The 22,050-nt window shown below is 67.3% G+C and overlaps 1 protein-coding gene across 3 annotated transcripts in view; it reads right to left on the bottom strand.

Moving 5' to 3' along the window:
- Window positions 1-22,050, bottom strand: part of DDC (dopa decarboxylase) — a 40,687-nt gene that overhangs the window by 6,890 nt on the left and 11,747 nt on the right. For all 3 annotated transcript variants that reach the window (XM_045827948.1, XM_045827950.1, XM_045827949.1), the window contains exons 2-10: window positions 21,367-21,589; window positions 18,748-18,861; window positions 18,273-18,395; window positions 12,596-12,730; window positions 11,383-11,526; window positions 9,182-9,248; window positions 8,730-8,824; window positions 6,384-6,451; window positions 1,640-1,716 (exon numbers count right to left, since the gene is read on the bottom strand). In XM_045827948.1, coding sequence (XP_045683904.1) covers window positions 1,640-1,716; window positions 6,384-6,451; window positions 8,730-8,824; window positions 9,182-9,248; window positions 11,383-11,526; window positions 12,596-12,730; window positions 18,273-18,395; window positions 18,748-18,861; window positions 21,367-21,567 — 1,024 coding nt within the window. In that variant the 5' untranslated portion in view covers window positions 21,568-21,589. The remainder of the gene's footprint in view (window positions 1-1,639; window positions 1,717-6,383; window positions 6,452-8,729; window positions 8,825-9,181; window positions 9,249-11,382; window positions 11,527-12,595; window positions 12,731-18,272; window positions 18,396-18,747; window positions 18,862-21,366; window positions 21,590-22,050) is intronic.

Below are 22,050 nucleotides of genomic sequence, written 5' to 3' on the forward strand. Positions count from 1 at the left end.
GGCTGTTACACACGCGTCCCCCGTGGTTGGCAGAAGGCACGGAGACAACGTGAACCTCCCCGAAGCGCCTGCCGGCGCGGGGGCGGCACTCAGTGAGGATCGGTTGGACCCCGGATGACCTGGGGACCCTCCATTTGCTCTGTGTCACTGTGCTGACTGCACAGAGCCCCCAGCCACGTGTGGCTGTTTACATGTAGTGAAAAGTAAATGCAGGCGCACATCGAGTTCTTCACTCAGACCAGCCGCCTCGCTGGTGTTCAGTGGGTGTTCAGTGGCCGCCCGTGGCTCGGTGGCGCCCTGAGGACAGACCTGTCAGCCCGGAGCGCCCCCTACAGGTGCCCACCATCCCGTAAAAAAAGCCAAGGCCCTCTGGGCCAGCAACTCCTGCAGCGAAGGTTCGACTCGCCCTGTGGACCATTCAACCCGTTCTGTGTGTGTAGTAAGTCTTTCCCACCACGCAGGGCGCACGTGGGCCGGGCAGCTCCTGCGTGGGCCGGGCAGTGGTTCGGTGGAACCCCACGTGGCAGCGGGACTCCCGGCCACGCAGAACAGCGTGGTCACGGGAACTCTCCGGCTCTCCCTTTGCGCACTCCTGCTTTCCCAGTGCGCACAGCTCCTGCACCCCGGAAGAACCTATCTGAAAGGCCTACGCACCACGTGAGGCCCCTCGTCCCTGCCGCCGGCGCTGGGGAAGGGTTTTCCGCGGTCGAAACAAACTCCCCGCTGACTTTGGCCCCGGTGCCCCGTCTCCCACTGGCTGCCGCGCCCCCGAGGAGACCGCGTGTGAACTCGAGGGACCGACACGGGTGTCGTGAGCGGAATCCCTCCCCGGGGCCGGGCCGGCCGGCACCGCCCCAGCCCGGGGCAGCGGGGCCGCGGCCCCTACCCCAGAACCAACTCGTGAGCGAGGATGGTGAACAGGTGACCAGTGCAGTGAGCGAGGCTGTGGGCGGAGTCATGGCCCCGAAGGAGCCACTGGGGGGCACAGACAGGAAGAGGTCCCTGTCAGGGGGACTCTGGTCCTGGGTCCCCAGGACGGGAGGGTGGCACCCTGAGAGCCCATCGGTGGGACAGACGGTGGGCCGAGGCCTGGGGAGCCAAGAGGGGCGAGGCCCGAGTGGGGTGAGTGCCCCTTGCTTCCCCAGCAGACGCTGCGGGTGGGCTCCGGGCCTGGGTCACGGCCCCCCCACAGGGCCGGGCGGAGAGCAGGTGTGCACAAACGGGCAAGGTGGCATCGGGGTGCCCGTCCTGCCCGGGCCTGCGACTCTCTCTCCAGACTCCTCCCACCACTCTCCTCCTTTCCTCTCCGCCCTGCAGGGCCCGGCACCCGCGGACACCCACGTCCCAGAGACTCAGGCCATGTGTTCTGAAGATTGGAGCAGGAGGGGCCACAGCCGTCCCAGGAGCTGCCCCGTGTCCCCCACGCCCGGCCCTGCAGGCCCCGGCTCCTGCCCTGAGCAGCTCTGGCCCACGGAGCCCGGGCCTCGTCACCACCGGCCCCGGGGCAGGTGCGTCCTCTCGGCTCCACACCCAGTGCCCCCGGGAACCCTCCGTGCTGGGGGACCTCCCTCTCGGGCCCCAGGGCACTCGGGATGCAGCCGTGGCGGAAGCAGCCCGCCCTCGCGAGGCCGTCGCCCACCTGAGTCCTGGTGGCTGTGCTTCAGGTACACGGGGTCCATCTTGAAGGTGCCGATCAGGTCCGATCTCCGCTTCACCCTGGTGTCAGAGGACAGACGGTGGGCTTAGGGGAGGCTGCAGCCCCCCGGCCCCTCCTCCACCCGGCCCAGCAGGGGCCCACCTGCCCCGGGCCCCCGCCCTCGGCCCAGGCCCCACACCTGCGCCCCCACCACCCGGGGCTTCACAGTGCCACGGCGCGCACCTGCGGAGCCCCACACACCGCGGGCAGGTGGTGCAGTCAAAAACAGATATCTGGTCTCTGCGCCTGGTTCCCGTTGCACACACCCCAATGCCCGGGAGTCTGGGTGGCGATAGGAGCGCCCTTTATGTGCCAAGGACACGGCAGGCGGCCGGGCCCTGGCTGCAGGACCCGGCTGGTTGCCCGCAAGACCGGGCGGTGGGCAGGGGGAGAACTTCGGGCCCCTCTGCCCCCCTCTCAGGAGAGGGAGGGGCTGCAGGCCGAGCTCCTCGCCAGTGCCCGGGGAGCCCCCGCCCCATCATCGTGCCCGTGCAGTGACAGTTCCGACAAACGCCACGTGACGCGGTGGGGTCGCTGACCCCGGACACGCCTGGAGGGGAGGCTGTGCCCTGCCCCACCCCCCTCCTCCCGGGCGCCCCTTCCACGTGGCCACTCATGTCTGTCCTTTCTAACGCACCGCACACGTGAGCGCAGCGCGTCCCTGCGTGGGGAGACAGGGGGCGCGGAGAGCGGAGGGGCGGGAAGAGCCGTCCCTCCCGGGGAGCTCCGCCCTTGGTCGTGAGAGGCGCACGGCCCTCCCTCGGATGCCGGCAGGACATCCGTGCTGGTTTTCCTTTTTTCAAATTTAAAAATGCTGTGCAGTGTTGACACTGTGGGAGCAGGGGGGTCAATAATAATGCTGCTTCCGGAGAAAACCCGGACACACGGCCCAACCCGCGCGACGTGCCCCTGCCCCCGCCCCCCCTCCCGGGGGACGCCGCCTGGCGCTGGCCACGCCCGCGGCCCGGGACTGCCCTCCCACCAATCCCCAACGCGTCTGCAGTGTCGCTGCGCACGCTTCTAAAACCTGACACAGATACAAGGGATTTAAGGCTACGCAGCCTCATTTTTGCGTCCTTGTCTGCAATTTGCCTTTTCTCTCAAAAACGCACGGGTGCCTGTCTTACACGCTCATCCACCGGGCCCCGTCTGCGCTCGCTCCCGGCCACAGATGGCTGCCCACTCGTGGTCAGACACGCTCTGGTCGCGCACAGAGCGCCCAGGGCACCGTCTGGCACGGAGGGCTCGCCCCCGAGGTCGTCCCCAAGGTCCTGCCGCCCGCCAGCTCTGCCGACACTCGGTCTGGGCTGGCTTCCTCCGCCGTCTGCCGGCCGCCGTCCGCGTGTTTCTCGCTGCAAAAGGCTGGGCGTTCCCGTTATGTGCGACTGGAAGTGCGGGGGGCACCGTGTCCTGGGGGACTCCACGCGTTCCCAGGTTGGCCTCTCGCGGGCGTCGGTTTGGGAAAGGCGTCTCTGCCGTCGCCGAGTCTGTTGGTCCCGGGCAGTTTCGGCACACGCCGCACAGTCCCTGAGACGAGGTTCTGAAACCTCTGTCGCACCTGCGGCTCGGTCCCCACAACTTTCCAGGACAGGCTCCTGCGCCTTCCCCTCTGCTCCAACCTGGGACCTCCGCTCCGGCCGCCTTCCCGGGGGGGACGCCACCTTTGAGGCGGGCGAGGGCCCACCGGCAGCTCCATGACCCCCTCCACGGCGCCCCGACTTGCTGTTCCACCAGTGTCCCCTCCCCCGTGTGGTTTCCCTCCTGCTGGTCTCAGGGGCCGTTCTGTGGTCGTTTCCTGACTCCGTGTCCCCGTGGGCATCCGTCTCCAGGCCCCGCCCAGGCGCAAGGCGCGAGGCACAAGCTCAGTCCCAGCTGCGCACCCTCCTGCTCCTCAAGGCCCGGCTCCCGCTGAACTGCACCCCCGATCCGCAAGCCCAGTGGGTCGGGGCGGCGGCTGCCCATCAGCTGCAAGCGTTTGGGCGCCAGCTTTGCTGCTCCTGGTAGAGGGGACCCGTGCCAGGAAGAGGTGGCTTTGGTCAAACAGACAGACCTGTGGGGGGGCGGTGCCCGCACAGAGACGTCCCTCCTCCGCGTCAGTCTCACTGGGGAAGGTCTCCCGCCACCTGACACATTCCTGCCAGCTGGTCCCGAGGGACGGCGGGAGGGGACTCCTGGGTGGTGCTGAACACGGGGGCTGCTGAGGTCGTCTTTAAAAGCCTGCACTTATGCCCTGGCTGGTGCGGCTCAGTGGATTGAGCACCAGACTATGAACCAAAGGGTTGCCAGTTCGATTCCCAGTGAGGGCACAAGTCTGGGTTGCAGGCCAGGTCTCCAGTAGGGGGCGCATGAGAGGCAGCCACACATAGATGTTTCTGTCCCTTTCTTTCTCCCTCCCTTCCCCTCTGTCTAAAATTAAATAAATAAAATCTTTAAAAAAACACTTTTAAAAATAAAATTAAATTAAATTAAAAACCTATACTCTTCATAAGTCTCCCTGAACAAGGGGTCCAGTTACCATCTTGAAGGATCCAAAACACCACCAGCACCAGGACCAGAGCGCACAGAACCCGAAACACAAAACGTGGAGCCCAGATGGCCCGGGGCCAGGTTCACAACCAGGCGTTCCCATAGCTACGGTGGTTTACAGTCTCCCAAAGTAACGGAAGGGGGAAAAAAAAAACCCTCCATGGAACAGAAGTATACCAAAGCTGTAAAACTTTCCAGGATAAAATTGAATTTTTTAAAAGATTTATCTATGTATTAATTTTTAGACAGAGAGGGAAGGAGAGGGAGAGTGTGTGGTTGCCTCTCGCACGCCCCCTACTGGGGACCTGGCCCACAATCCAGGCCTGTGCCCTGGCTGGGAATCAAAACAATTTAATTTCATTTGGGGAAAAAAAAAATAATCAAGCCTCTTCCTAAAGGCCGATAAAACGTGCCCTCGGTGTGGGGGGTACTAGCGGCTGCCCTTGCACAGTGCCTGGCACTAGAGCAGCAGTAACATCCGAGAGGAACGTTCCCTAGTCACTCACAACATTCAAAAAGCCCCACGAACAGTGGGGAGCTCGGGAAGGAGTGATGGGGTCGTGGGGACCGTGATCACGCGGGTGACGGCGGAGCTCCGGCTGTCTGGGGCGCCTCGGTGTTCGGAAACCACAGCCGACGTGTTTACTTTGAATCACGGGCGCGCCGCTGGTGAGGTCTCCTTAAAGGAGAGAGAGAGACGCCTCTCGCTGGAAGGAGCGCTGGAAAAAGAGACCCGAGTGCAGCCTGCTCGCTGTGTCAGCAGAATCCGTGGGCGCTTGTGTGAGAAAAAGTCAGCGCTTCGCCGGGTTTGCTGGTTTCCGGCCCAGGCCAGGCCTGCAGAGGGCCAGGGCCCTTCTTCTGAAAGGCGCCCCGACGAGCGTCCTGACCCCCATCGGGAGAGGGGGCACCTCCTCTCCCTGCAGTGACGCCCTAGAACGGTCAGTCCGTCTTCCGAGGTGTGGACCCCCAGGACGGGCATCTACATTCCCCGGACCCGCCGTCGTCCAGCTGCCGGGCACGGCCCGTCCACGCCCTCGCAGACCTGCCGGTCGGTCCTGCCCCCGGCCCGCGCGCCCGGTGGGCCCCCTGTCCTGTGGCCAGGACAGAGCTGCCACATCCGGCCGCCTGGCCTCCCACCGGGGTCGGTGAGGGCTCGGGGAGGAAGCGGAGGCAGCAGGGGCAGCCAGAACAGGAGCAGCAGCGGGCCCGGGGCCCGAACCAGCCTGGAGCCGCACGCCAGAACACAGCCCCTGCTCTCCCGCGTCTCCGGCTCCGTGGCGGCCGCTCCCGTGTGCTCCACGAGCGCTGCTCTGTGCACAGAAGTGCGTGTGCTCCCGGTCTGCGTCCCGTGAGGCGTGCGACGCTCTCCTGTCACGCAGGGCTGGCCGCTAACCCTTCGCCTCAGCGGGGACCGTGAGGCTCCGTGAGAGGAGCCACCTCAGCCCCAGCGGACCCTCACGGGCAGCGGCCACGGCAGAGCGGCCCCGGGGGGCCGAGAGCGCAGGGAGGCAGGAGCCCCCGAAGCACAGGGCCGACTCCTGGTGTAAACAGCCGGGCACGGCCCCACGGTCGGTCGGCGACTGCGGCGGGGGGAGGGGTGGCGCCCCAGGGAGGGTCCTTACAAGGACACATTTGGAGACAGTCTCTCAAAGGGTGACTAAGTTACATAAGGTCCCACGTCTCATGAGCACTGGTGTGTCCTCAGAAGACGAATCACTCTAACAACCCTGAAAGAACCAGCTCCTGGGGTCTCCTACGACTCCCGGTGCTGTGTCTTTAAACACCGTCTGTGCCAGGAGCCTGCCGACCCGCCTGAAGGTCCGAGCCCTGCTCTCGCTGCGCCCGCAGCGCCCGCTGTCCTGAGCACGCAGGGGAGGCCCCGGGGAGGAGCAGTCCTGGCCCGTTCCTGAGCACCCGCCTGTCGGCCTCCAGGCTTCCGTCCTCTCGACAGCCCAGCGCAGAGCCGCGGAGGCAGCCGGGCTGGAGCTGCAGCCCGGGCTCCCCGCACTGGTGCTCTGGGCGCGTCAGACCCCAGACTCTCCGGGCCAGCTTCTCCTGGCGCTTGCTCTGGGTAACAGCGCCCCCACTGGGGCAGCTACCAACGGGCGGGGGGGGGGGCTGTTCTAAGGCGCCCCGGTCAGCAGACGCACGGGGAACTCACCACATAGTGGAGCAGTCGAAATTCACCAGGAGCCACTTGTGGGGGTTAAAATTAAAGGAATCTGCAAACTGCCAAGAAATAATAAAAACAGAAGGACACATGAGTGATGACCGCTGAGGTGCAAGGCAGGACTCACACGAGATAATGAGCCGTGTGTCTTCTTGAGTAAAACAAGGAGGCCCCGTGGGGGTGGGGGGTGGGGGGTAAGTGAGGCCACCACGGCCTTGGGCCGGGTCTCTGGGGCCCGCGGGGGCCGCCACCGGACCCTCGGGGCCTCTTTTCACTCCCTTTCGAGTGGCAGTGACAAAGCACAGCTCGTGAACAGGGGAAGCTGATACGCGTCCCATCCTGGGCTGGGGCTCCTGGGGAGGAGGAGCAGGTCGGGGTCAGCGAATGGGTTCCGGCCCCCGCGGGTCCCAGCTGCAAATGACTGGCTCTGGGACCGCTCACCCGTGGTCGGCGCCGCCGGACCGTGCAGCAGAAAACGAGACTGCGGCAGCTGCGGGGCCACGGGGAGCAGGCTGCCTTGCTGCAGGGCCATCTGTCTGTCTGTCCTAAGGGCCGAGTGCCTGTGCTTTTCAAAGTGGGTGCCTGGGTCCCCCCTCCCCCCGACCGGCGACAGGACCTGGGTCCACCTGGAGTCCTGGGGACAGCGCCACGGTCCACGGGGCTAATGGGCAACCAGGGCAGAAACGATCCTCTGGCCAAACCTCCTAAGGGGTGGGGGTGGGGGCGGTCGGACCCCTCCCCAGGCTTCCTCTACTTGTCCCAGGGATGAGCCCCACAGAGGCAGGAGGGGACAAGGGGCCAGATGCACATCGGCGGGGCCATGGGGACGGCTGAGGGCCCGCTGGGGGGGGGGGGGGGGTGCAGGTTCATTTCCTGCCAGACTTCAATCAGAGTCACTTTGAGAAACAGGCAGGAAATTACAAAGTTTCGTTTGTTGATCAAAGGTAACAAAAGGTGAGAGAAAGGCTTTGTTTGCTGGGAACGTTATTAGCTCGCTCCTGGGGGCTGATCTGTTTAAACTTCTTTCATTACCCGGCTGTGATATTTTCATCTTCCTGCCGACGGGGAGAAGGCCCTTATCTCGCGCCAGGATATTGCAGCCCCTTATCTGCGCAGCTGAGCTGAGGGGGGCGGGAGGCAGGAAAGGGTCCCAGGAAGATGCAGCCCTCCTCGCTGGACCCGACATCCTGTCTGCCGCTGATAGGGCCCGCCCCCTCCCCCCCAGCCAGAGCGCCCCCCCCCCCCCCCCCCCCCCCCCCCCGCTGTGCTGGGCTGACCAGGAGGCACCCCTGTGAAAGGTGAAACCTCAAGTTCACAGGGAAGACGAGAGAGACGGCAGGAAAAGGTCTGAAACCCTAAACCCGGTGGTTAGAGAGGCCTGGTCCTGAGGAACCTCGCGGAGCCCCCAGGGACGCCTGGCCCTTCCCCTGACCTGCGGGGGAGGTCGGTCCTAGGGAGGCGCCTGTGCCGTCCCCATGACAAAAGGCATTTCTGGGGCAGAGGGACGGAGCCTCCCGTTCCCAGCACCAAACAACGCCAGCCAGAGGGCCGGGGGTCAGCACCCGGACACCAGCGCCTCTCACACAGCCCCCTGCTCACAGAGGGCTCCGGGAGCTCCGGGTCCACCCCGAGGATCGGTCTGAGCCCCCACGCACTCCCTGATCAGTACAGCGTCACCGAACGAACGAGGCAACGAGCAAACGCGGTGGGAGCACACACCAGAGGCGAGGGACTCGTCGGTGCCCCAGGGACCGCCCCTTCCAGAGCGGGGACATTCGTGCTCTGCCCCTCCGACCCCTCTGCCTGGCATGCCAGCGTTCCCGGCCCCGGGCTGGTGACTGGGCGGCGGATGGGCGGCCGGCGGGACGCGGGAGCGGAGACAGGCTCTGAGGGACAGTCTCCCGGGCCCCGGCGACAACTAATACCAGCATCTGAGGCCGGCCCAGCGCGGACTGCATGCCAGGAGCGGTCCGTAACCCATTAAACAGGATTAACTCCTCTGATCTTGCAACCGCCCCTCGAAGGAGGTAGCCGCTACATCCGTCGTGGGAGACACGGAGAGGGCACGCACCCTGCCCAAGGGGACGCAGTGCCTCCTGGAGTGACGCGGGGGTCCACACAGGCCGCCGAGGGCCCGCACTCCTGAGAACTCCCTGCCTGGCTGGCGGGGTCTCCGGAAGCCCCTCCTCTGAGCTCAAAACTGATCCTCACCTCCTCCAGCCCGGACATCTCCTCCCCCGACTCCAGATGCCTGCGGTCCGGGTGGGGGTGGGGAGCATGTCCTCGGATGAGGATTTACTGCTTCTGCAACACGATCGCGCCGAAGCGTGCACCCACCTCCACGCCGTTGAGAAGGTGCCGGAACTCGGGGCAGATGAAGGCACTGCCGGCGTACGCAGCGTCGATGTGCAGCCACAGGTCTTCCTTGTTACCTGGAGGCCAGAGGCGGCCGTGAGTTCTGCAGCCCACGTCCTCCTGGCGCGGGCCTGACGGCTGGTCTCCGGCCCGGGCCCCTGAAGGCCTCCCCACCTGGGGGGCAGCGCGGCTGGGGGCCGGGGGCGGGGGAGGGGAGGCGTGGGCTGCTGGCCCAGCGTGCCCGGCACCGACCAGGCACTCGGTGCACAGCATGAAGTAGTACTATGATAAAGTCAGAGCTCACTGCGTCATATTTAATGCCCGATCAAACGAACCCTAACAGTGAGATGGCGCCCTGGTGGAGAACCCCAAGGAAGGTCTCTCCCTGGCGCCCAGAGAAAACGGCGTCGGGGGGAAGTGTGGGTGGTACTCACAGACGGGCCCCAGCTCTGGGAGGCAATCGAAGGAGCAGCAGGACGTGGTCCCCAGGGTCGCCACCACCTGGAGGGCACAAAGCAGGCGTCTGCTCGGGCCCTCGCAGCTGCGTCTCCGCGCCCGCCCCGGGCCTGGGACACGGTGCCCGGCAACGCGGCTGCGCAGAGACGCGACCCTGGGCCCGAGGTGACCCTGAACATGCGTTGACCCTTGTGGGAAGCGTTGCAGCCACCTCTCCCCTTGCGTCTCCTCCCCCCGCCCCCACACATGTCGTGGTCCGATTCAGTGCAGCGACTCCTGCTTGTGGGTCGTGGAAACGGGACCAGTCCCCTCGCGGGGATTCTTTTCTGTCCGTTCTCGGGCACCCGGAGAGGGCCTAGGAGGAGACTGACCGAAGGTCAGCGCTGCTGGACTCGCAGGGCGAGGTGCGGGCGGATGCACGTTTCACGCAAACCCGAGTTCTGGCGTCGTTCGGAGCCTTTTGTAAAAACGACACTCTGCTCCCGCCCCAGGAAGGGGAGTGTCCGCGCTGCAGACAGGACGTGCGGCCGCCACCACAGCCCCCTCTGCTGGACGCGGTGACGGTCCCCGCTGCGCCTGACCTACGTGCGACTCCGAGGGGAGTCAGGGAGCCGCAGGGAGGTGGGGCCCGGGTGTGGTCAGCTCTTGTTGTCCACCCGGCTCAAGGGCCCAGCCCCTGGGCCACGTCCCAGCCCCCGCAGCCCCGGCAGGCGGGAGGCCGGGGGTGCCGGTGGGGACCAGGCCCTGGGGGGGTGGGGGGCAGCCCTGCCTGCTCAGTGTCCTTGCAGCCCGCCCTCATTCTCAGAAGCCACTCCAGCGCCCAGCACCTGCTCGGCCCCGGGCCCTGGCGAGCGCGGCTCGGTGACATTAACCTGATTTGAGCAGAGGCATAATCGAGTTTGGGCAGGAGGAGGGAGGGAGGGGACAAGGCTGGCGCCTCGTCTCTGACAGCTCCCCCCACCCCCCACCCCCGCCTTCCTGCTGCTCAGGACGGGGTCCCTTCCAGAGCCTTCTCTCCTGCCTTAGCCACCGACCTGCCCGCTGTGCTGGGGTGTGTGCCCGGGGGCACTGCCCTCTGCCCCTGGCCTGACCTCCGCAGCTGCGGAGGGTGAGTCCCCACGAGGCAGCCGGGGGAGCCACCACCAGCCCCAGGCGTCCCCGCAGGGCAGCAGGTCGGCCTGTGGGGCCCCCACCTGCCAAATGCACCCCTGGCTCTCAGCGGGGGGCCGTGGACTTTGAGGGGTGTGCAGCCCCTGGAGCATACAACGAAGCCAGAGACACTGAGTTATTTGGCACGCGCAGCGTGATGACCACTAGGTCTGTGGGTCCTGGCTCTGCTCTGAGGTCCGGGCTGCCTCCCCTGCTGGCGTCACAAGCCCTCGTTGCTGGTTTAGGACGCAGATCGGCTGTGTTTGCTGGAACTTCCTGTGATCATTCTCATCGCTGCCGTCTACCGCGCTGGGACGGCCCCGAGGACCGGGAGATACCCAGACAGCCGAGTGACCACGCAGCTGCGCTTCCCAGTCCCGGGTGCACACGAGGATCCCCCCACACGAAGATCCCCCCGAGGACTGTGCTCAGCGCCCAGGTCCGCCCTCGAGATTCCGGGAAAACGGAACCATCACCACCCTCAGGGCCGCCCCAGTGCAGCCGCTGCGCCACCAGGAGTGATGCGGCTGGACCCCGCCCACTGCCTCCGCCACGTGGGGGCGACAGTTCCCGGGTTCCGGCGGCCACGCCCTCCATGCCGTCCCCATGGGAACACGCCCGTCCGCGCGCAGGAACACCGGGGCCTCCTTGCGCACTGCTCGCTGGCGTCTCTCACCGGGGTCACGGCTTAGCGTTTGCCGACCACGCTGAGCTGCACTGCGCGGCCTCTCGCTTTAGCGGTGACTCGGCGCGCGCGCCCGTCGCGCTCACCGCAGGGCGGAGCCGTGACCCAAAGACCCTACAAACTGTGACCGTGTGGTGTCCCTTCCCAGGAAGCAGGAGCCGGGCGTCTCGCTGCCTAGCAGGGCCCCCCCGCGCTGGGGTTCTCTGCCCGCTGCGGCCTGAGACTTACGCAGCTCCGGCCTCGCTCAAGGAGGGGCCCACACGCCACCTGGCCTGGGACCTCCCTGGCCCTAACCCCAGGCCCAGGCCGGGCTCAGGCGTTTGCACCCCGCTCGCTGGAACTTACGAAGAAAGGGATCAGACCGGCCGCTTTGTCCCTCTCCAGCGCCTCCTGCAGGGCGGACGCGCGCATGGTGAACTTGTTGTCAGAAGGGATGGCCTTGAATTTCACGCTTCCGATTAATGCAGCTCTTTCCACGGAGCTGTGGGCCTGCGGAGAAAGCAGCAGAGCTGGACCCGTGCAGCCCACGTTGCCCCCACGTCCCCCTCTGTGCAGAGCGGGCCCACGGGCCAGTCTGCAGCTCGACCTGCCCGGAGAGCCCACCCTGGCCAGGTCCCGTCCTGCCCACCTGCTGCCCCAGCCCCGTGGGCTGCCCAGAGCACACCTGCGGGATCCACGGGGAACACCGCGTCAGACCCCACACGCGGGGACCGGCCCCCACGCAGGCGGCCAAAGAAGGGCCTTGACGCTGTCCCGGCCGCCTGTCTTCGCCACCCTGCACCGAGCTGTCCCCATCCAAACGCCTGGCTGACACACGCGTCCGGGACGGATACCCAGGGCGAGCGCAGAGGCTCTGCCTGGGGCCCGGGCTCCCTAGGACGCAGCTGCTGAGCCCTCCTGGTGACCTTCCGACCTTGGTCCCCCCCCGCCCCGGAGTCCCTTTCCCAGCTCCAGTCCATTCCTCTGCCGGTTCTCACCCTGTTCCGTTGCTGATCCTGGTTCTTTTAACCCCCTCATCAAAGGGCCGGTCAGTGGACCCGCCCCGGATGCTCCTGTTTGCCCGTTCGCTCCCCTGGGTCCCGCATCTCAGGTCAGCGACCGACAGAGGAGCGGAGGAGCGGCGACCCCCAGGACAGGTGCGTTTGTCCGGGCGGACGGTGAGGAAGGCTCAGAGGAGTTACGTGGTTTGCCGGAGACCACGGAACTTAAAACAGCGGAGCTGGGATGAGAGGGCAGGCCTCTGACACCCGTGTCTCCGTCCCCTCACGGCCCCTCTGAAGGCGGCCGGGGGGTCTCAGGGGGCCCCCCGCTCACTGTGGGCGGCCACAGCGCTGGCCGCCGTGACCTCACGGCCTGTTCGTTTCCAACCGGGTTTACGAAGTCCCCGCCTGCGGCCCAGGCCTTCTCGCGAGTGCGGGCGTCCGCCTCCGCGTCCCCGGACGGGGCTGCTGCTCGACCCCAGAGGATGCTGCCCCACGGTCTCAGTGCGCCACCGCGCAGCAGCGCCCGCGGATCTGGGATCTGGGCGGCTCATGCAGCCTCGGGACGCCGTGCTTACCTGGTCTGAGAAGTAGGCCACCAGCTTCTCCAGGATGGCGGCGTCCGTGAGCCCCGGGCGGGCGGCCTGCAGGCGGCGGGTCACTCTGCTCCGAGCGGCCAGCAGGGCCATCAGCGTGGCCTCGCTGGCGCTGCCCTAAAGCGAAGGGGGGTGGGGACGCGCCTCAGAGCTCAGCGGGGGCGGGGGGGGGGGTCGGAGTCAAGACTCTGGCGGGAGACGTGGGGTCAGATCTGCCGTCCTCAGGAGGTGAGTCCGAGACCTCGGAGGTCGCGCTCCTTCCCACGGGAGACCCGGGGTCACGGTGACCACCCGCCGCCTTAGATTTTCCTCTCTCGGAGGAGCCGTTGGGTCAGGGGCCAGCACCAAGCCTGGCTCCGTGAGCCTGGCCACTCGGACAGAGACATTTGTGTCGGCCGGCGAATGGGGGTGCTTTCCCGGGGACTCAGGAATCACCATGGAGCAGGGGCCCCCGACCCCTGGGCATCACTCCACGGCCTGTCAGGAGCCAGGCCACGTCCCTCCGCCTGCTGCCCAGCCCCTTCTTCCCCGAAACAAGTGCCCGGTGCCCAAAGGGTTGGGGGCCGCCGCCTCGGAGGATTCCCCCAGTGCCCCGTGTTAGGGGCTGATCACGCCCTCCCGGGCCCGAATCCCAAGTGGCGGGCGTGCTCAGCAGCGGGGGGGGGGGGGGGCGCACAGACATGGATGCACGCGGAGCGGTGACCACGGGAGGACACCGGGAGACCACCATCTGCCAGTGGCCTAGGAGAGGCCTCCGGATGCCGCCACCTTGGGCTCGAACGCCCAGCCTCCGGGACCGGGAGCCAGCGCCTCCGGGCCGTTGGGGCCGCCCCTTAGCCGGCGAAGGCGGCGCGTGCCGACCAGGAATCTGGGAAGGCGGTGGAGCAGGGGCGGCCTTCAGTCCTCCGAGGCCGGACTCGGCGCCCACCGTGCCATCCTTGGGGATGGGGAGACAGTCTGGCCCTCAGGTTCACCACCTTCAGGTGGAGAACTGCGGCTCGGGCAGGTGAGGGGACTTGGCCCAGCCAGCGGCGCGTGGGGGCCCGGCGCACATGAGCCCCGTCTGTCCTGCCCGGGCTGGCAGGGGCCCCCCCACACGTCTGAGCAGCGGCCCCCCCCACGGGCTGCTCGCGACCTCTGAGCCTTACGGAAATCCCACAAGGAACCCAGGAGCCGGACGGGACCGAGGTTAGAAAGACGACCTGTAAGAGGTGGGTGTTTGTTGACTGTGAGAGGAGGATTATGAGATTTTAGAGTTTGACCAAGGCAAATTCAATAAAAAAAAATAAAGGTTAACCTCTCTGCTCACACAACTTATCCTCTCTGCATTTATCCGGCTTGCCTATTTTTATTACCGATTTAACGCTCTCATTTCTTTCCAGCCAGCTCCCGTCCCCGTCCCCGGGGAGGACGGTCGGGACCCAAAGACAAACGCGCTTCCTCGCGGCTCTAAGACGCGCGCGCTCTCCGTGGGTCCGGAACCTCCTTAACTCCGCCTCGGAGACGGTTCCCGCTCCCTGCGGGCGGCCCTCCTGCCGGCGGGGGTGGGGGGGGGTGTTGTAGCAGGTGCAGTGTCGACCCCCCCCCCCGCACACCTGGTCGGAGAGGCCGGCCGGCGCAGCGGAGTTGGCTGCGGCGGGGCGTCTGGGCTGCCCGGATGGGGCTCGGGGACCCTGCTCCTGGGTGGCTGCTGTCCTGTTGTGCCCCCACGTTCCGAGTGCTCTGGACCCGCGCCCACCCTCGCTGCCGGTGGGAAACCTCGCTGGAGGCCCAGCTGTCGCGTGAGCAGCCTTCCCCCCAGCCCTCCCGCGGGGCTGCAGGCTCGCTCAGGACCCAGGTGACCTCACGGTGTCCCCACGCTCTGAGCCACATTTTCAGGAAAGACTGTGAACCCCCGTCCACGGCGGTGCCTCGGGGGTTTCCCCCAGGCTCTGTCCAGATCCTGAGAGAAGATTCCCCTCCTTCAGGCAACCAGAAGTGAGTCTTGAAAAGCCGATGGGTGACATGGTGACATGACTCTCTGTGAGCACCGGCGCCCTGGCCCGGGGGTGGCCCTGGGCTCGTGGCCCCTCGCTGGAAGCAGGCTCCTGCAGAGGGCGCAGCGGGGCGCCTGACCGGGGGCTGACAGCTGACGGCACCGCTGCTGTGTCACGGCAGACAAAGGTTGCCATGGCGAAGCTGCCCAGAGTCAGAGGAGATGCTGGGGGGGGGGGGCGGCGGGGGGTGCTGGCTGCTGAGCTGGGAGCAGAAGGGGCCCCCACTTCCTGGGTGTTCAAGTGCCTCCCACGCACACATGGGAAGTGACTTCCCCCCACCAGCACGCTCAAACCCAATTACGAGACAATTTGCAGCCCTGGCCGCCCCGCTCCGAGGAGGCTGTGACATCTGACTCAGGCACCCGACGCTGCTCCGGTGCCAGCAGCTGTGATTATGGCTCCAGGGGGCTCGGCGTCCCCTGCAGCGGCGGCGGCCTGAGGGCTGTCACCCAGCTCGGGCTCTCTGGAGCCTGGCAAATTACCACCATCCGCCTGTCAGCCGGGAAGGGCGAGGACGCGCTCCCTGCCTCAAGCAGAGCCTCGCTCCCGTCCAGCAACCCGCCCGGGTCAGGCTCCCGCGGGGTCGGGGCGGGGGTGGGGCGCACGGAATCCCAGCCCGGGAGCTGCCAGGACTGGTCCCAGCCAAGCGGTGGGACTTCCACTGGCTCTGGGAAATGGAGTGGACTCGCGGGAAAAGACCACTGAGAGATGTGCCCAGGGCGGCAGCACGCAGGGCTCCGGACACCGTGACCGAGCGGACGGCCCGGCGAGCCGGGGAGACACGCCCGGGCCCAGCGTGCTTTGGGACGAGCCTCGCCTGTCACCGGCCTGCGCTCTGGGGCAGGGCACACCGCCTGCCGGGGCCCGCGTCCTCTCCTGCGGAGAAGACGGTCGGCCGTGCGCCCGGGGGTGCCCGCTCACAGCCTGCTCGCTCAGGGCGGGCAGCCGGTGCAAAGCGGCTGTTATCTTAACAGATGGCCTCGGTGTCAAGGGTATTGAGAAGATCGTTTGAGCAGCAGCCCTTTAGAAGCAGCATCCCGGGCCGCGGGAAAGAACTGGAGGACACACGGTCAAGGTCCCACGGCCCAGGAGCACCGCGGATGTCTGCTGGGTGTGGGTTTCGGGGGGACCAGGACCCTGGGCAGGAGCTCAGCCAGGGAGCCCGCGGCCGGGAGCTGGGGGCCGTCTTCGGAGACTGTGGCGCCTGGGCCTGAGGGCGCCCTCTGACATGTCATCTGTGAGAGCGAACATATCGACACAATGCGTCTCGCGGGCTACTGGTGGGAATTGCAACACATCCCAGAAAACCATGCGATGACACTGCTTGCTCCCAAAGAGCGTTTGCGTGTCGGGAAGGGCTCAGGAGGGGCGAGAGAGGGCAACACCGTGACAGGAGCCGGCACGGCCGTGGGGCCCGTCCGTGTGGTGTGGCCTGTTTTGTCCACGCGCCACACGATCGGGTGGGGACACGGCGCCACGAGAAGCGCCCCACGGGTCCCTGAGTGCCTTTCTTTTTAACCACGGGGGTCCGTTTGTCACCAGCAGAGAGGGGGCAGCACTGTCTTCCGGAGTGAAATAGGTAGCAGGACCAAAGTCGACCCTGAGGGCGATACGGCGGTCATGCGGACAACCTAGACACGGATGCCGAGAAAACCGGGAGAAATCCCCCCAAACTGAGGAGGAGGAAGAGGGAGATGATGAGGACGGGGAACCACGAGAGACACCAGAAATCAGGAGCGGGGGCCCGGCCCGTGGAGGGGGACACTCCCGAGGACCAGGCAGGGAACAGCACCCGTGGCGGGGGCCTCCAGTCAGGGGGACGCCCACAAAAGGGACCCGTGGGCAAACTGCGGGGACTCCTAAAGGAAAAGGGAGTCCGAGGCATGCGTCTAGGCCGTCCTGAGGTGTGCAGTGGCTGTCCCCAAGGCCCGGGCAGGGGTCACCCGGAATTCACAGCCGAAGCCCCTTCCGCGCATGGCCCCCCACGCTCTCCGCTGTGACTCTGCCCACCCCCGACCCTGCTCTTCCTCGGAGGAGGACGGCCGTGTGTCCCCGGGGGGTCTCGGCCCCTTCACCGGGACTGGAGGCCCCGTCCCCACTGGGTGTGGTGCTGGAGGGGAGACGTCTCCCCCAGGCGGCCAGCGGGCGGGCGGCAGGACACCTGGCGAGGAGCGGACCATGCCGTCCATCCAGGGCGACGCTGGGACGCTGCGCCTCCGTGAGGGAGTCCTTGCGGCCGGCCGCTCTGTGCAAAGCTGTGAAAGCTGTGCTCCCGTCTCCGTTATCCTTTCCCCTCAGCTCCCAGTCAGCACCCCCGACGCAGCGTGTAATGCCGTGGGGCAGGAGAGGACAGAGGGAAGGGGCCTGAGCCGGCCACGTGGGCCCATGGGCCCCGGACACGCCCCACCGGTCACGGCCCGGTTAGCGAAGTGGCCCCGGGCTCTCTGCGTCAGTGTGGCTGGAGGCGCACGTCGGAGTGCTCATCCCCAGGCCCGTCTCTGGGGACAGAGCCTGGGTCAGCCGCAGGCCGGACGCGGGCCACCCGAGGAGGGCTTTCCGAAGACGCCGTGTGTCTTCCTCCTGGAGCCCAGTGGCCCCTCGCCTTACGTGGTGGAGGGATCTCGCTGATGAGATTAAGTTAAGAACCTTGACCCGGGGGATTATCTCAGATTATCTGGGTGGACCCCATCTGATCCCAAGGGTCCTTGCGTGCGGAGAGCCATCTGTGGTCACAGCGAGGGGAGGGAGGGCCTGCAAGGCAGGGCGCGGCTGGCTGTGGAGGTGGGGGAGGGGCGTGGCAAGGACGCAGGCACCTTCCAGAAACGAGAAGCATCTGGGGAAGTTTCCCCAGGGCCCCCGACCAGACCGGTGCCAGGCGCGCGTGGGGAGACACGCTGGGCGCGAAGCTGCCTCCCTCGCTCCCTTCGGCCGCAGCGGCTGGCCGTCCATGTGCTGTCCGGCCCTCGGGCCGCAGACCCCTGGCTGCACCGTCCTCGGGGCCTTTGGGGAGGCCGCAAGCGTCCCAGGGCAGAAGCCCCTTGGTCCCAAGGGCTCCGGCTCTCCTGATGGCACTACCACCACCTGGCTCAAGAGAGGTGGCGGCGGAGAGGGTGGGGGTTCCACAGAGCCCCCTTCCTGCTTAGAAGCGAAGCAGCACCCAGCGCCAGCCTGCTCAGTGGCGCCGGCCCTGCCAACCCCCCCACCACTGGGGCACATGACCCCCCACCGTGACTGCCCCCCCACTCCGTGCGCCGTGGCCCCTGACGCGCGTTCTGACCCACAGTCTCGGTCGGCGGCGCACGGGGAGTGGCGAGGAGGGTTCCCGCGTCCCGTAGCAGAGGCAGCCCCCTCGGGGGAGCTGAGGCCCCTGCAGACGCAGAGCGGGCGCGCTCGGAGCCTTCGCAGCCCACGGCCGCTGTGGCCCTGCGGGGGCACCCGCCGAGTGACAGTCCCCCTGGGAGCACGGCGGGGGGGCAGGGGGGGAGAGGGAGAGGCGGCGCCGCGGTCTCCAGGAGAAATGCGAGGACGCCCCCCCCCCACGGAGCACCGCCCCGCCCCCCACGGCCTTGGCGGGGGTCCCCCGCGGAGCCGCACCCGGGGAGCCCGACGCCCCGCCCCCTCACCTGGATGACGCCGCCCCCTTCGCCGCCGCCGCTCTCAGTCAGGAAGGGCGCGGGCAGCCGCAGCATCTTCCCGAGCCAGTCCAGCATCACCGTCTCCAGCTCCGTGCACGCCGGGCTCGCGGCCTGCGGGTCAGAGGCGTGAGCCGCCGCCCCCGCCCGCCGCGTCCGGGCGGCTCGAGACAAAGGGGCGTGCGGGTGGGCAGCTCCCGCCGTCCGTGTAGCAGGAGGGTTCACAGGTTCTCAGAAGGCCCGGCCTGGGGCGGAGCTGGGGGTGGGGGGTGCACCCCCTGTGTCCGATCTTCGGGGAGAAAGTGGCAGAGACAGGCCCCGCACCCAGCTCTGAGATATCCCTGGGCCCTTGTGGGCCGGGGAGGAGGCATCCTCTCCAGGGTCGAGTCCCCAGCCCGTGCCGCAGAGGCACGGCCACCCGCTCACCCCGTGTCCTCGGGGCAGGGCCCTGCCCCCCGTCGCTCACCCAGGAGAAGCCGATGCAGCCGATGGCCCCGCTGAGCATGTCACCGAGGAGGGCCGGGAAGGAGTTGGCCGTGGGGAAGTAGGCGAAGAAGTGAGGGCTGTGCCAGTGGGTCACCTGCGGGGAGACGGCGGTCACTCGGGGGCGCGAGGGGCCCGCCCAGGCGTGGGACCCAGGCCCGCGGGGTCTGCGCGGCGCAGGGCGTCGCTGAGAGCCGCAGCGTCTCCGCCGAAGCCGGTGTGCATGCGAGCATGCGTGGTGTCAGGGGCAGCTCGCCCTGAGGCCCCGGCTCTGTGTGTGAGAAGCCTGGTTTTTAAAATCTGCTCCATGAAAATAAAAAGTCTGTCTCAGAAAAAATGTGGGAAAAGGCCTTCAGAGGTCTCTCCAGCTGGTGTTGCTGCCAGTCCCCCACTTCCTGTTCGGTGCATCACCCCCCTGCTGCCGTGTCCCTCTGTCGCCAGACGCCATCAGGAGAGGGCGACAGGCAGGCAGGGTGCCCCACGGCGGTGACAGCCTCGGAGTTTGGGGAGAAGGTGGGGGAGGGGAAATGGAGGGCTGACCCCAGGTGTTGCTTCTTTAACTTGTTCTTGTCCCCGACGTGCACGTCATGTGAGAGCACAGCAGAGCAGAGCCCCAGGACCCCTGTGGGGCTCGGGGGTGACGGGGAGGGACAGGGGGGTCACTCGGGCCTCCAGGGGACAGGGCTCAGCGGCCGGGTCCCGCCCCCTGTCGCCTGACCCCGTCCCCGCCGCCCCGGGCCCTGCAGGGGCTCCGTCTCAGTCAGTCCCTGCGAACGCTGCTGCCCGGACAACTCCCGGGATATGCCCCGAGTCTGAGACGAGGCACCGGAGCCCCCAGGACAGGAAGGCGGCCGGAGCTGGGGGGCGGGCGGCCGGACCCCCGAGGTCCCAGCCGCCAGCTCCGGTGAGGCCGGGGGGCCAGGAGCAGCTGCGACGAGCCCCAGCCCCGGACCCCGGCTCTTCCAGGGACCTGGGGGACATGCTCATTTCTCTGGAAACCCAAAGGGAAAAAAATCTATACTTTCAGGTCAGAACAGAAAGTTTACTCCGTAACATTCAGGTAACATTCATCTTGATGCCAGCGCACTCCCAAATTGTAATTTCCCCCACGTGTCCGTGGAGGAGGGGCCCACGGCCGTGAGGGTGTGGCCTGGGCCCCGGAGGCCCCTCACCCTGGGGGTGGGTGGCCCCCCTCCCGCCCTGACACCCAGGCCAGGACAGGAGCGAGTCTCGCCCGGGGACACAGGCGGGCCTGCTCCGACTCTGACTAACCCCCACACGGCCCCGGGGACTCAGGTCCCCACGCGGCCCTCCAGCGGGCCGAGGGCAGGCAGACCCACAGCTATCGGAGGGGGGGGGGCTCACTTCCCACCGGGGGCCGGTGCGCTGCACGGGGAAAGCCCCGTCCGACCCCAAGGGGGGAATTCCACAGCGGCGTCCCAAACCATCCTGTTAGGGCCGGCCCGGCTGTGTCCCCACAGTCCGGGGTGGGAGTCCTCCCCCCTCCGACGTGGCGGCTCTGGAGGGCGGGGTCAGGGTGGGTCGTGGGGTGGCCGTCGTCGGCATGCCGGAGGAGAGAGCCCTCACCGGGAACCGGATCTGTGGGGGCTGTGACCTGGGCCCCTGGCCTCGGAGCCCTGACAGGAGTGGGGCGTGTGTGCTGCCTGAGCCGCCCCCCCCCCGCCCCCGCGTGGTGCCCTGTGTGGCAGCCAGCCCATGCGGCCGACCTTTACCCGCACGTCCCCTGCGGGGGGGTGCTGCACGCTGAGGCTCAGTGCGCTTGCAGCTCCTCCAGGCGAGGACCAGGATGTGCACTCGACTCCGAGTGCAAATGTCAGGGGCCCTCCTGGGGGCTGGCTCCAGCCGGAGCAGCTGAGGCCCCCCGGCGGGGGGAGGGGCCCAGGCCACCGGTCCCAGGGCCTCCTCGGGGTCCAGTCTGACAGTGGGGGTGGGGTGGGGAATCTGAGAACCCAACCACCGAGCTGCTGCCTCCGGCGGCTTCCCAGGCAGGGACACCTGACTGTGGAGACACAAAGCACTAGTGTGTTCCTTCCAGGACGACTCTCAGGATGCCGCCGGCCCTGGGTCCTGCCCACACCTGTGCCGGGCCCCCCGGGACCCGCCAGAGCTGTCACTCGGGGCAGAACCAGCCCCCGCCGCTGCTTCTACACCAACGAAGGCTTCCTTCCGCGCATGCGATTCACTCGCCTTCTGCCCCATGCGGAACAGTAGCAGGAAGCTTCATTTTGAGGGAGGGACTGTACTGGAAACCGGCCACCAGGGGCTCTTGAACCCCAGCCGTCCCGTTCTCTGGCTCCCAGAGCGGGGTCTCGGGCAGGGGCGGGGCTGGAGGGGCTGGGGAAAGCCGCTCACCGCCCTCGGAGCCCACGGACCTGGGCTGCGATCCTGGCTCTGTCACTTACTGGCTGTGCAACCTCAGTCTGGTCGCCTACCCTCTCTGGGCCGTAAACTAGGAAGGACGAGGGTGTCTGTCCACCGGGATGGTTGTGGTCAGGCGACAGAACACGTGTGCACCGCCCTGGGTCCAGGAGCCACTCTGCGCACGCACTGGGCGCCCTCCGACCCGACCCCGAGCACTCACCCCGGGCATGATGACCCTCTCCACGTCCTTCATGATGTCCTCGAACGTGTCCGGCTCCTGGGGGGCGCAGCTGGGGATCAGGGGGCGCAGGTAGCCGGGCTGCACGTCGGGGAAGACCTGGCGCCCCTCGATGCCCTCCAGGTAGTCGGCGATGTAGTCCACCATCTCCCTGCCTCTCCTCCGGAACTCGCTCGCGTCCATGCTGACGGCCGGCTTCCTGCTCCTGTGGGGGGCGGGGGGGACGAACTGCACTGAGACGGGAGAGACACCGACCGGTGGCCACCATGGAGTCAGCAACCACGGCCCACTGCTGCGGGGGAGACGGGGGGGAGGGGTCCCCAGGAGCCTACATAACGTTCGCATCAGCTAATCAGTACGTCGTGACCTTGCGAAGGTGGCCCCTGTCGGACGCCCTTCGGCACGGACTGACTCGGTCCCTTCGCTCTCCCGCCCGCCTGGGCAGCTGCGCCGCCGCTGCCGCACACCCGCCTTCCGGTTGGTTCCCGGACGGCCCCCGGCCCTGCATTTCCAGGTCATTTTCCACGGGGCCATCCCCAGGAGCAACACCCACGTGGGGACAGTGTGTCCCCAAACAGGCCACTTGTGGACGCAGCCACGCAGAGGTCGTCTGGTGGGGCACCGCCAGGGTTTCATCCCTATGTGAACATGTGCGTGTCCACACGT

The sequence above is a fragment of the Phyllostomus hastatus genome, unplaced genomic scaffold (genome assembly GCF_019186645.2).
Source record: "Phyllostomus hastatus isolate PE091 unplaced genomic scaffold, TTU_PhHast_1.1 phas_scaffold_78, whole genome shotgun sequence".
Taxonomy (NCBI): Eukaryota; Metazoa; Chordata; class Mammalia; order Chiroptera; family Phyllostomidae; genus Phyllostomus; species Phyllostomus hastatus.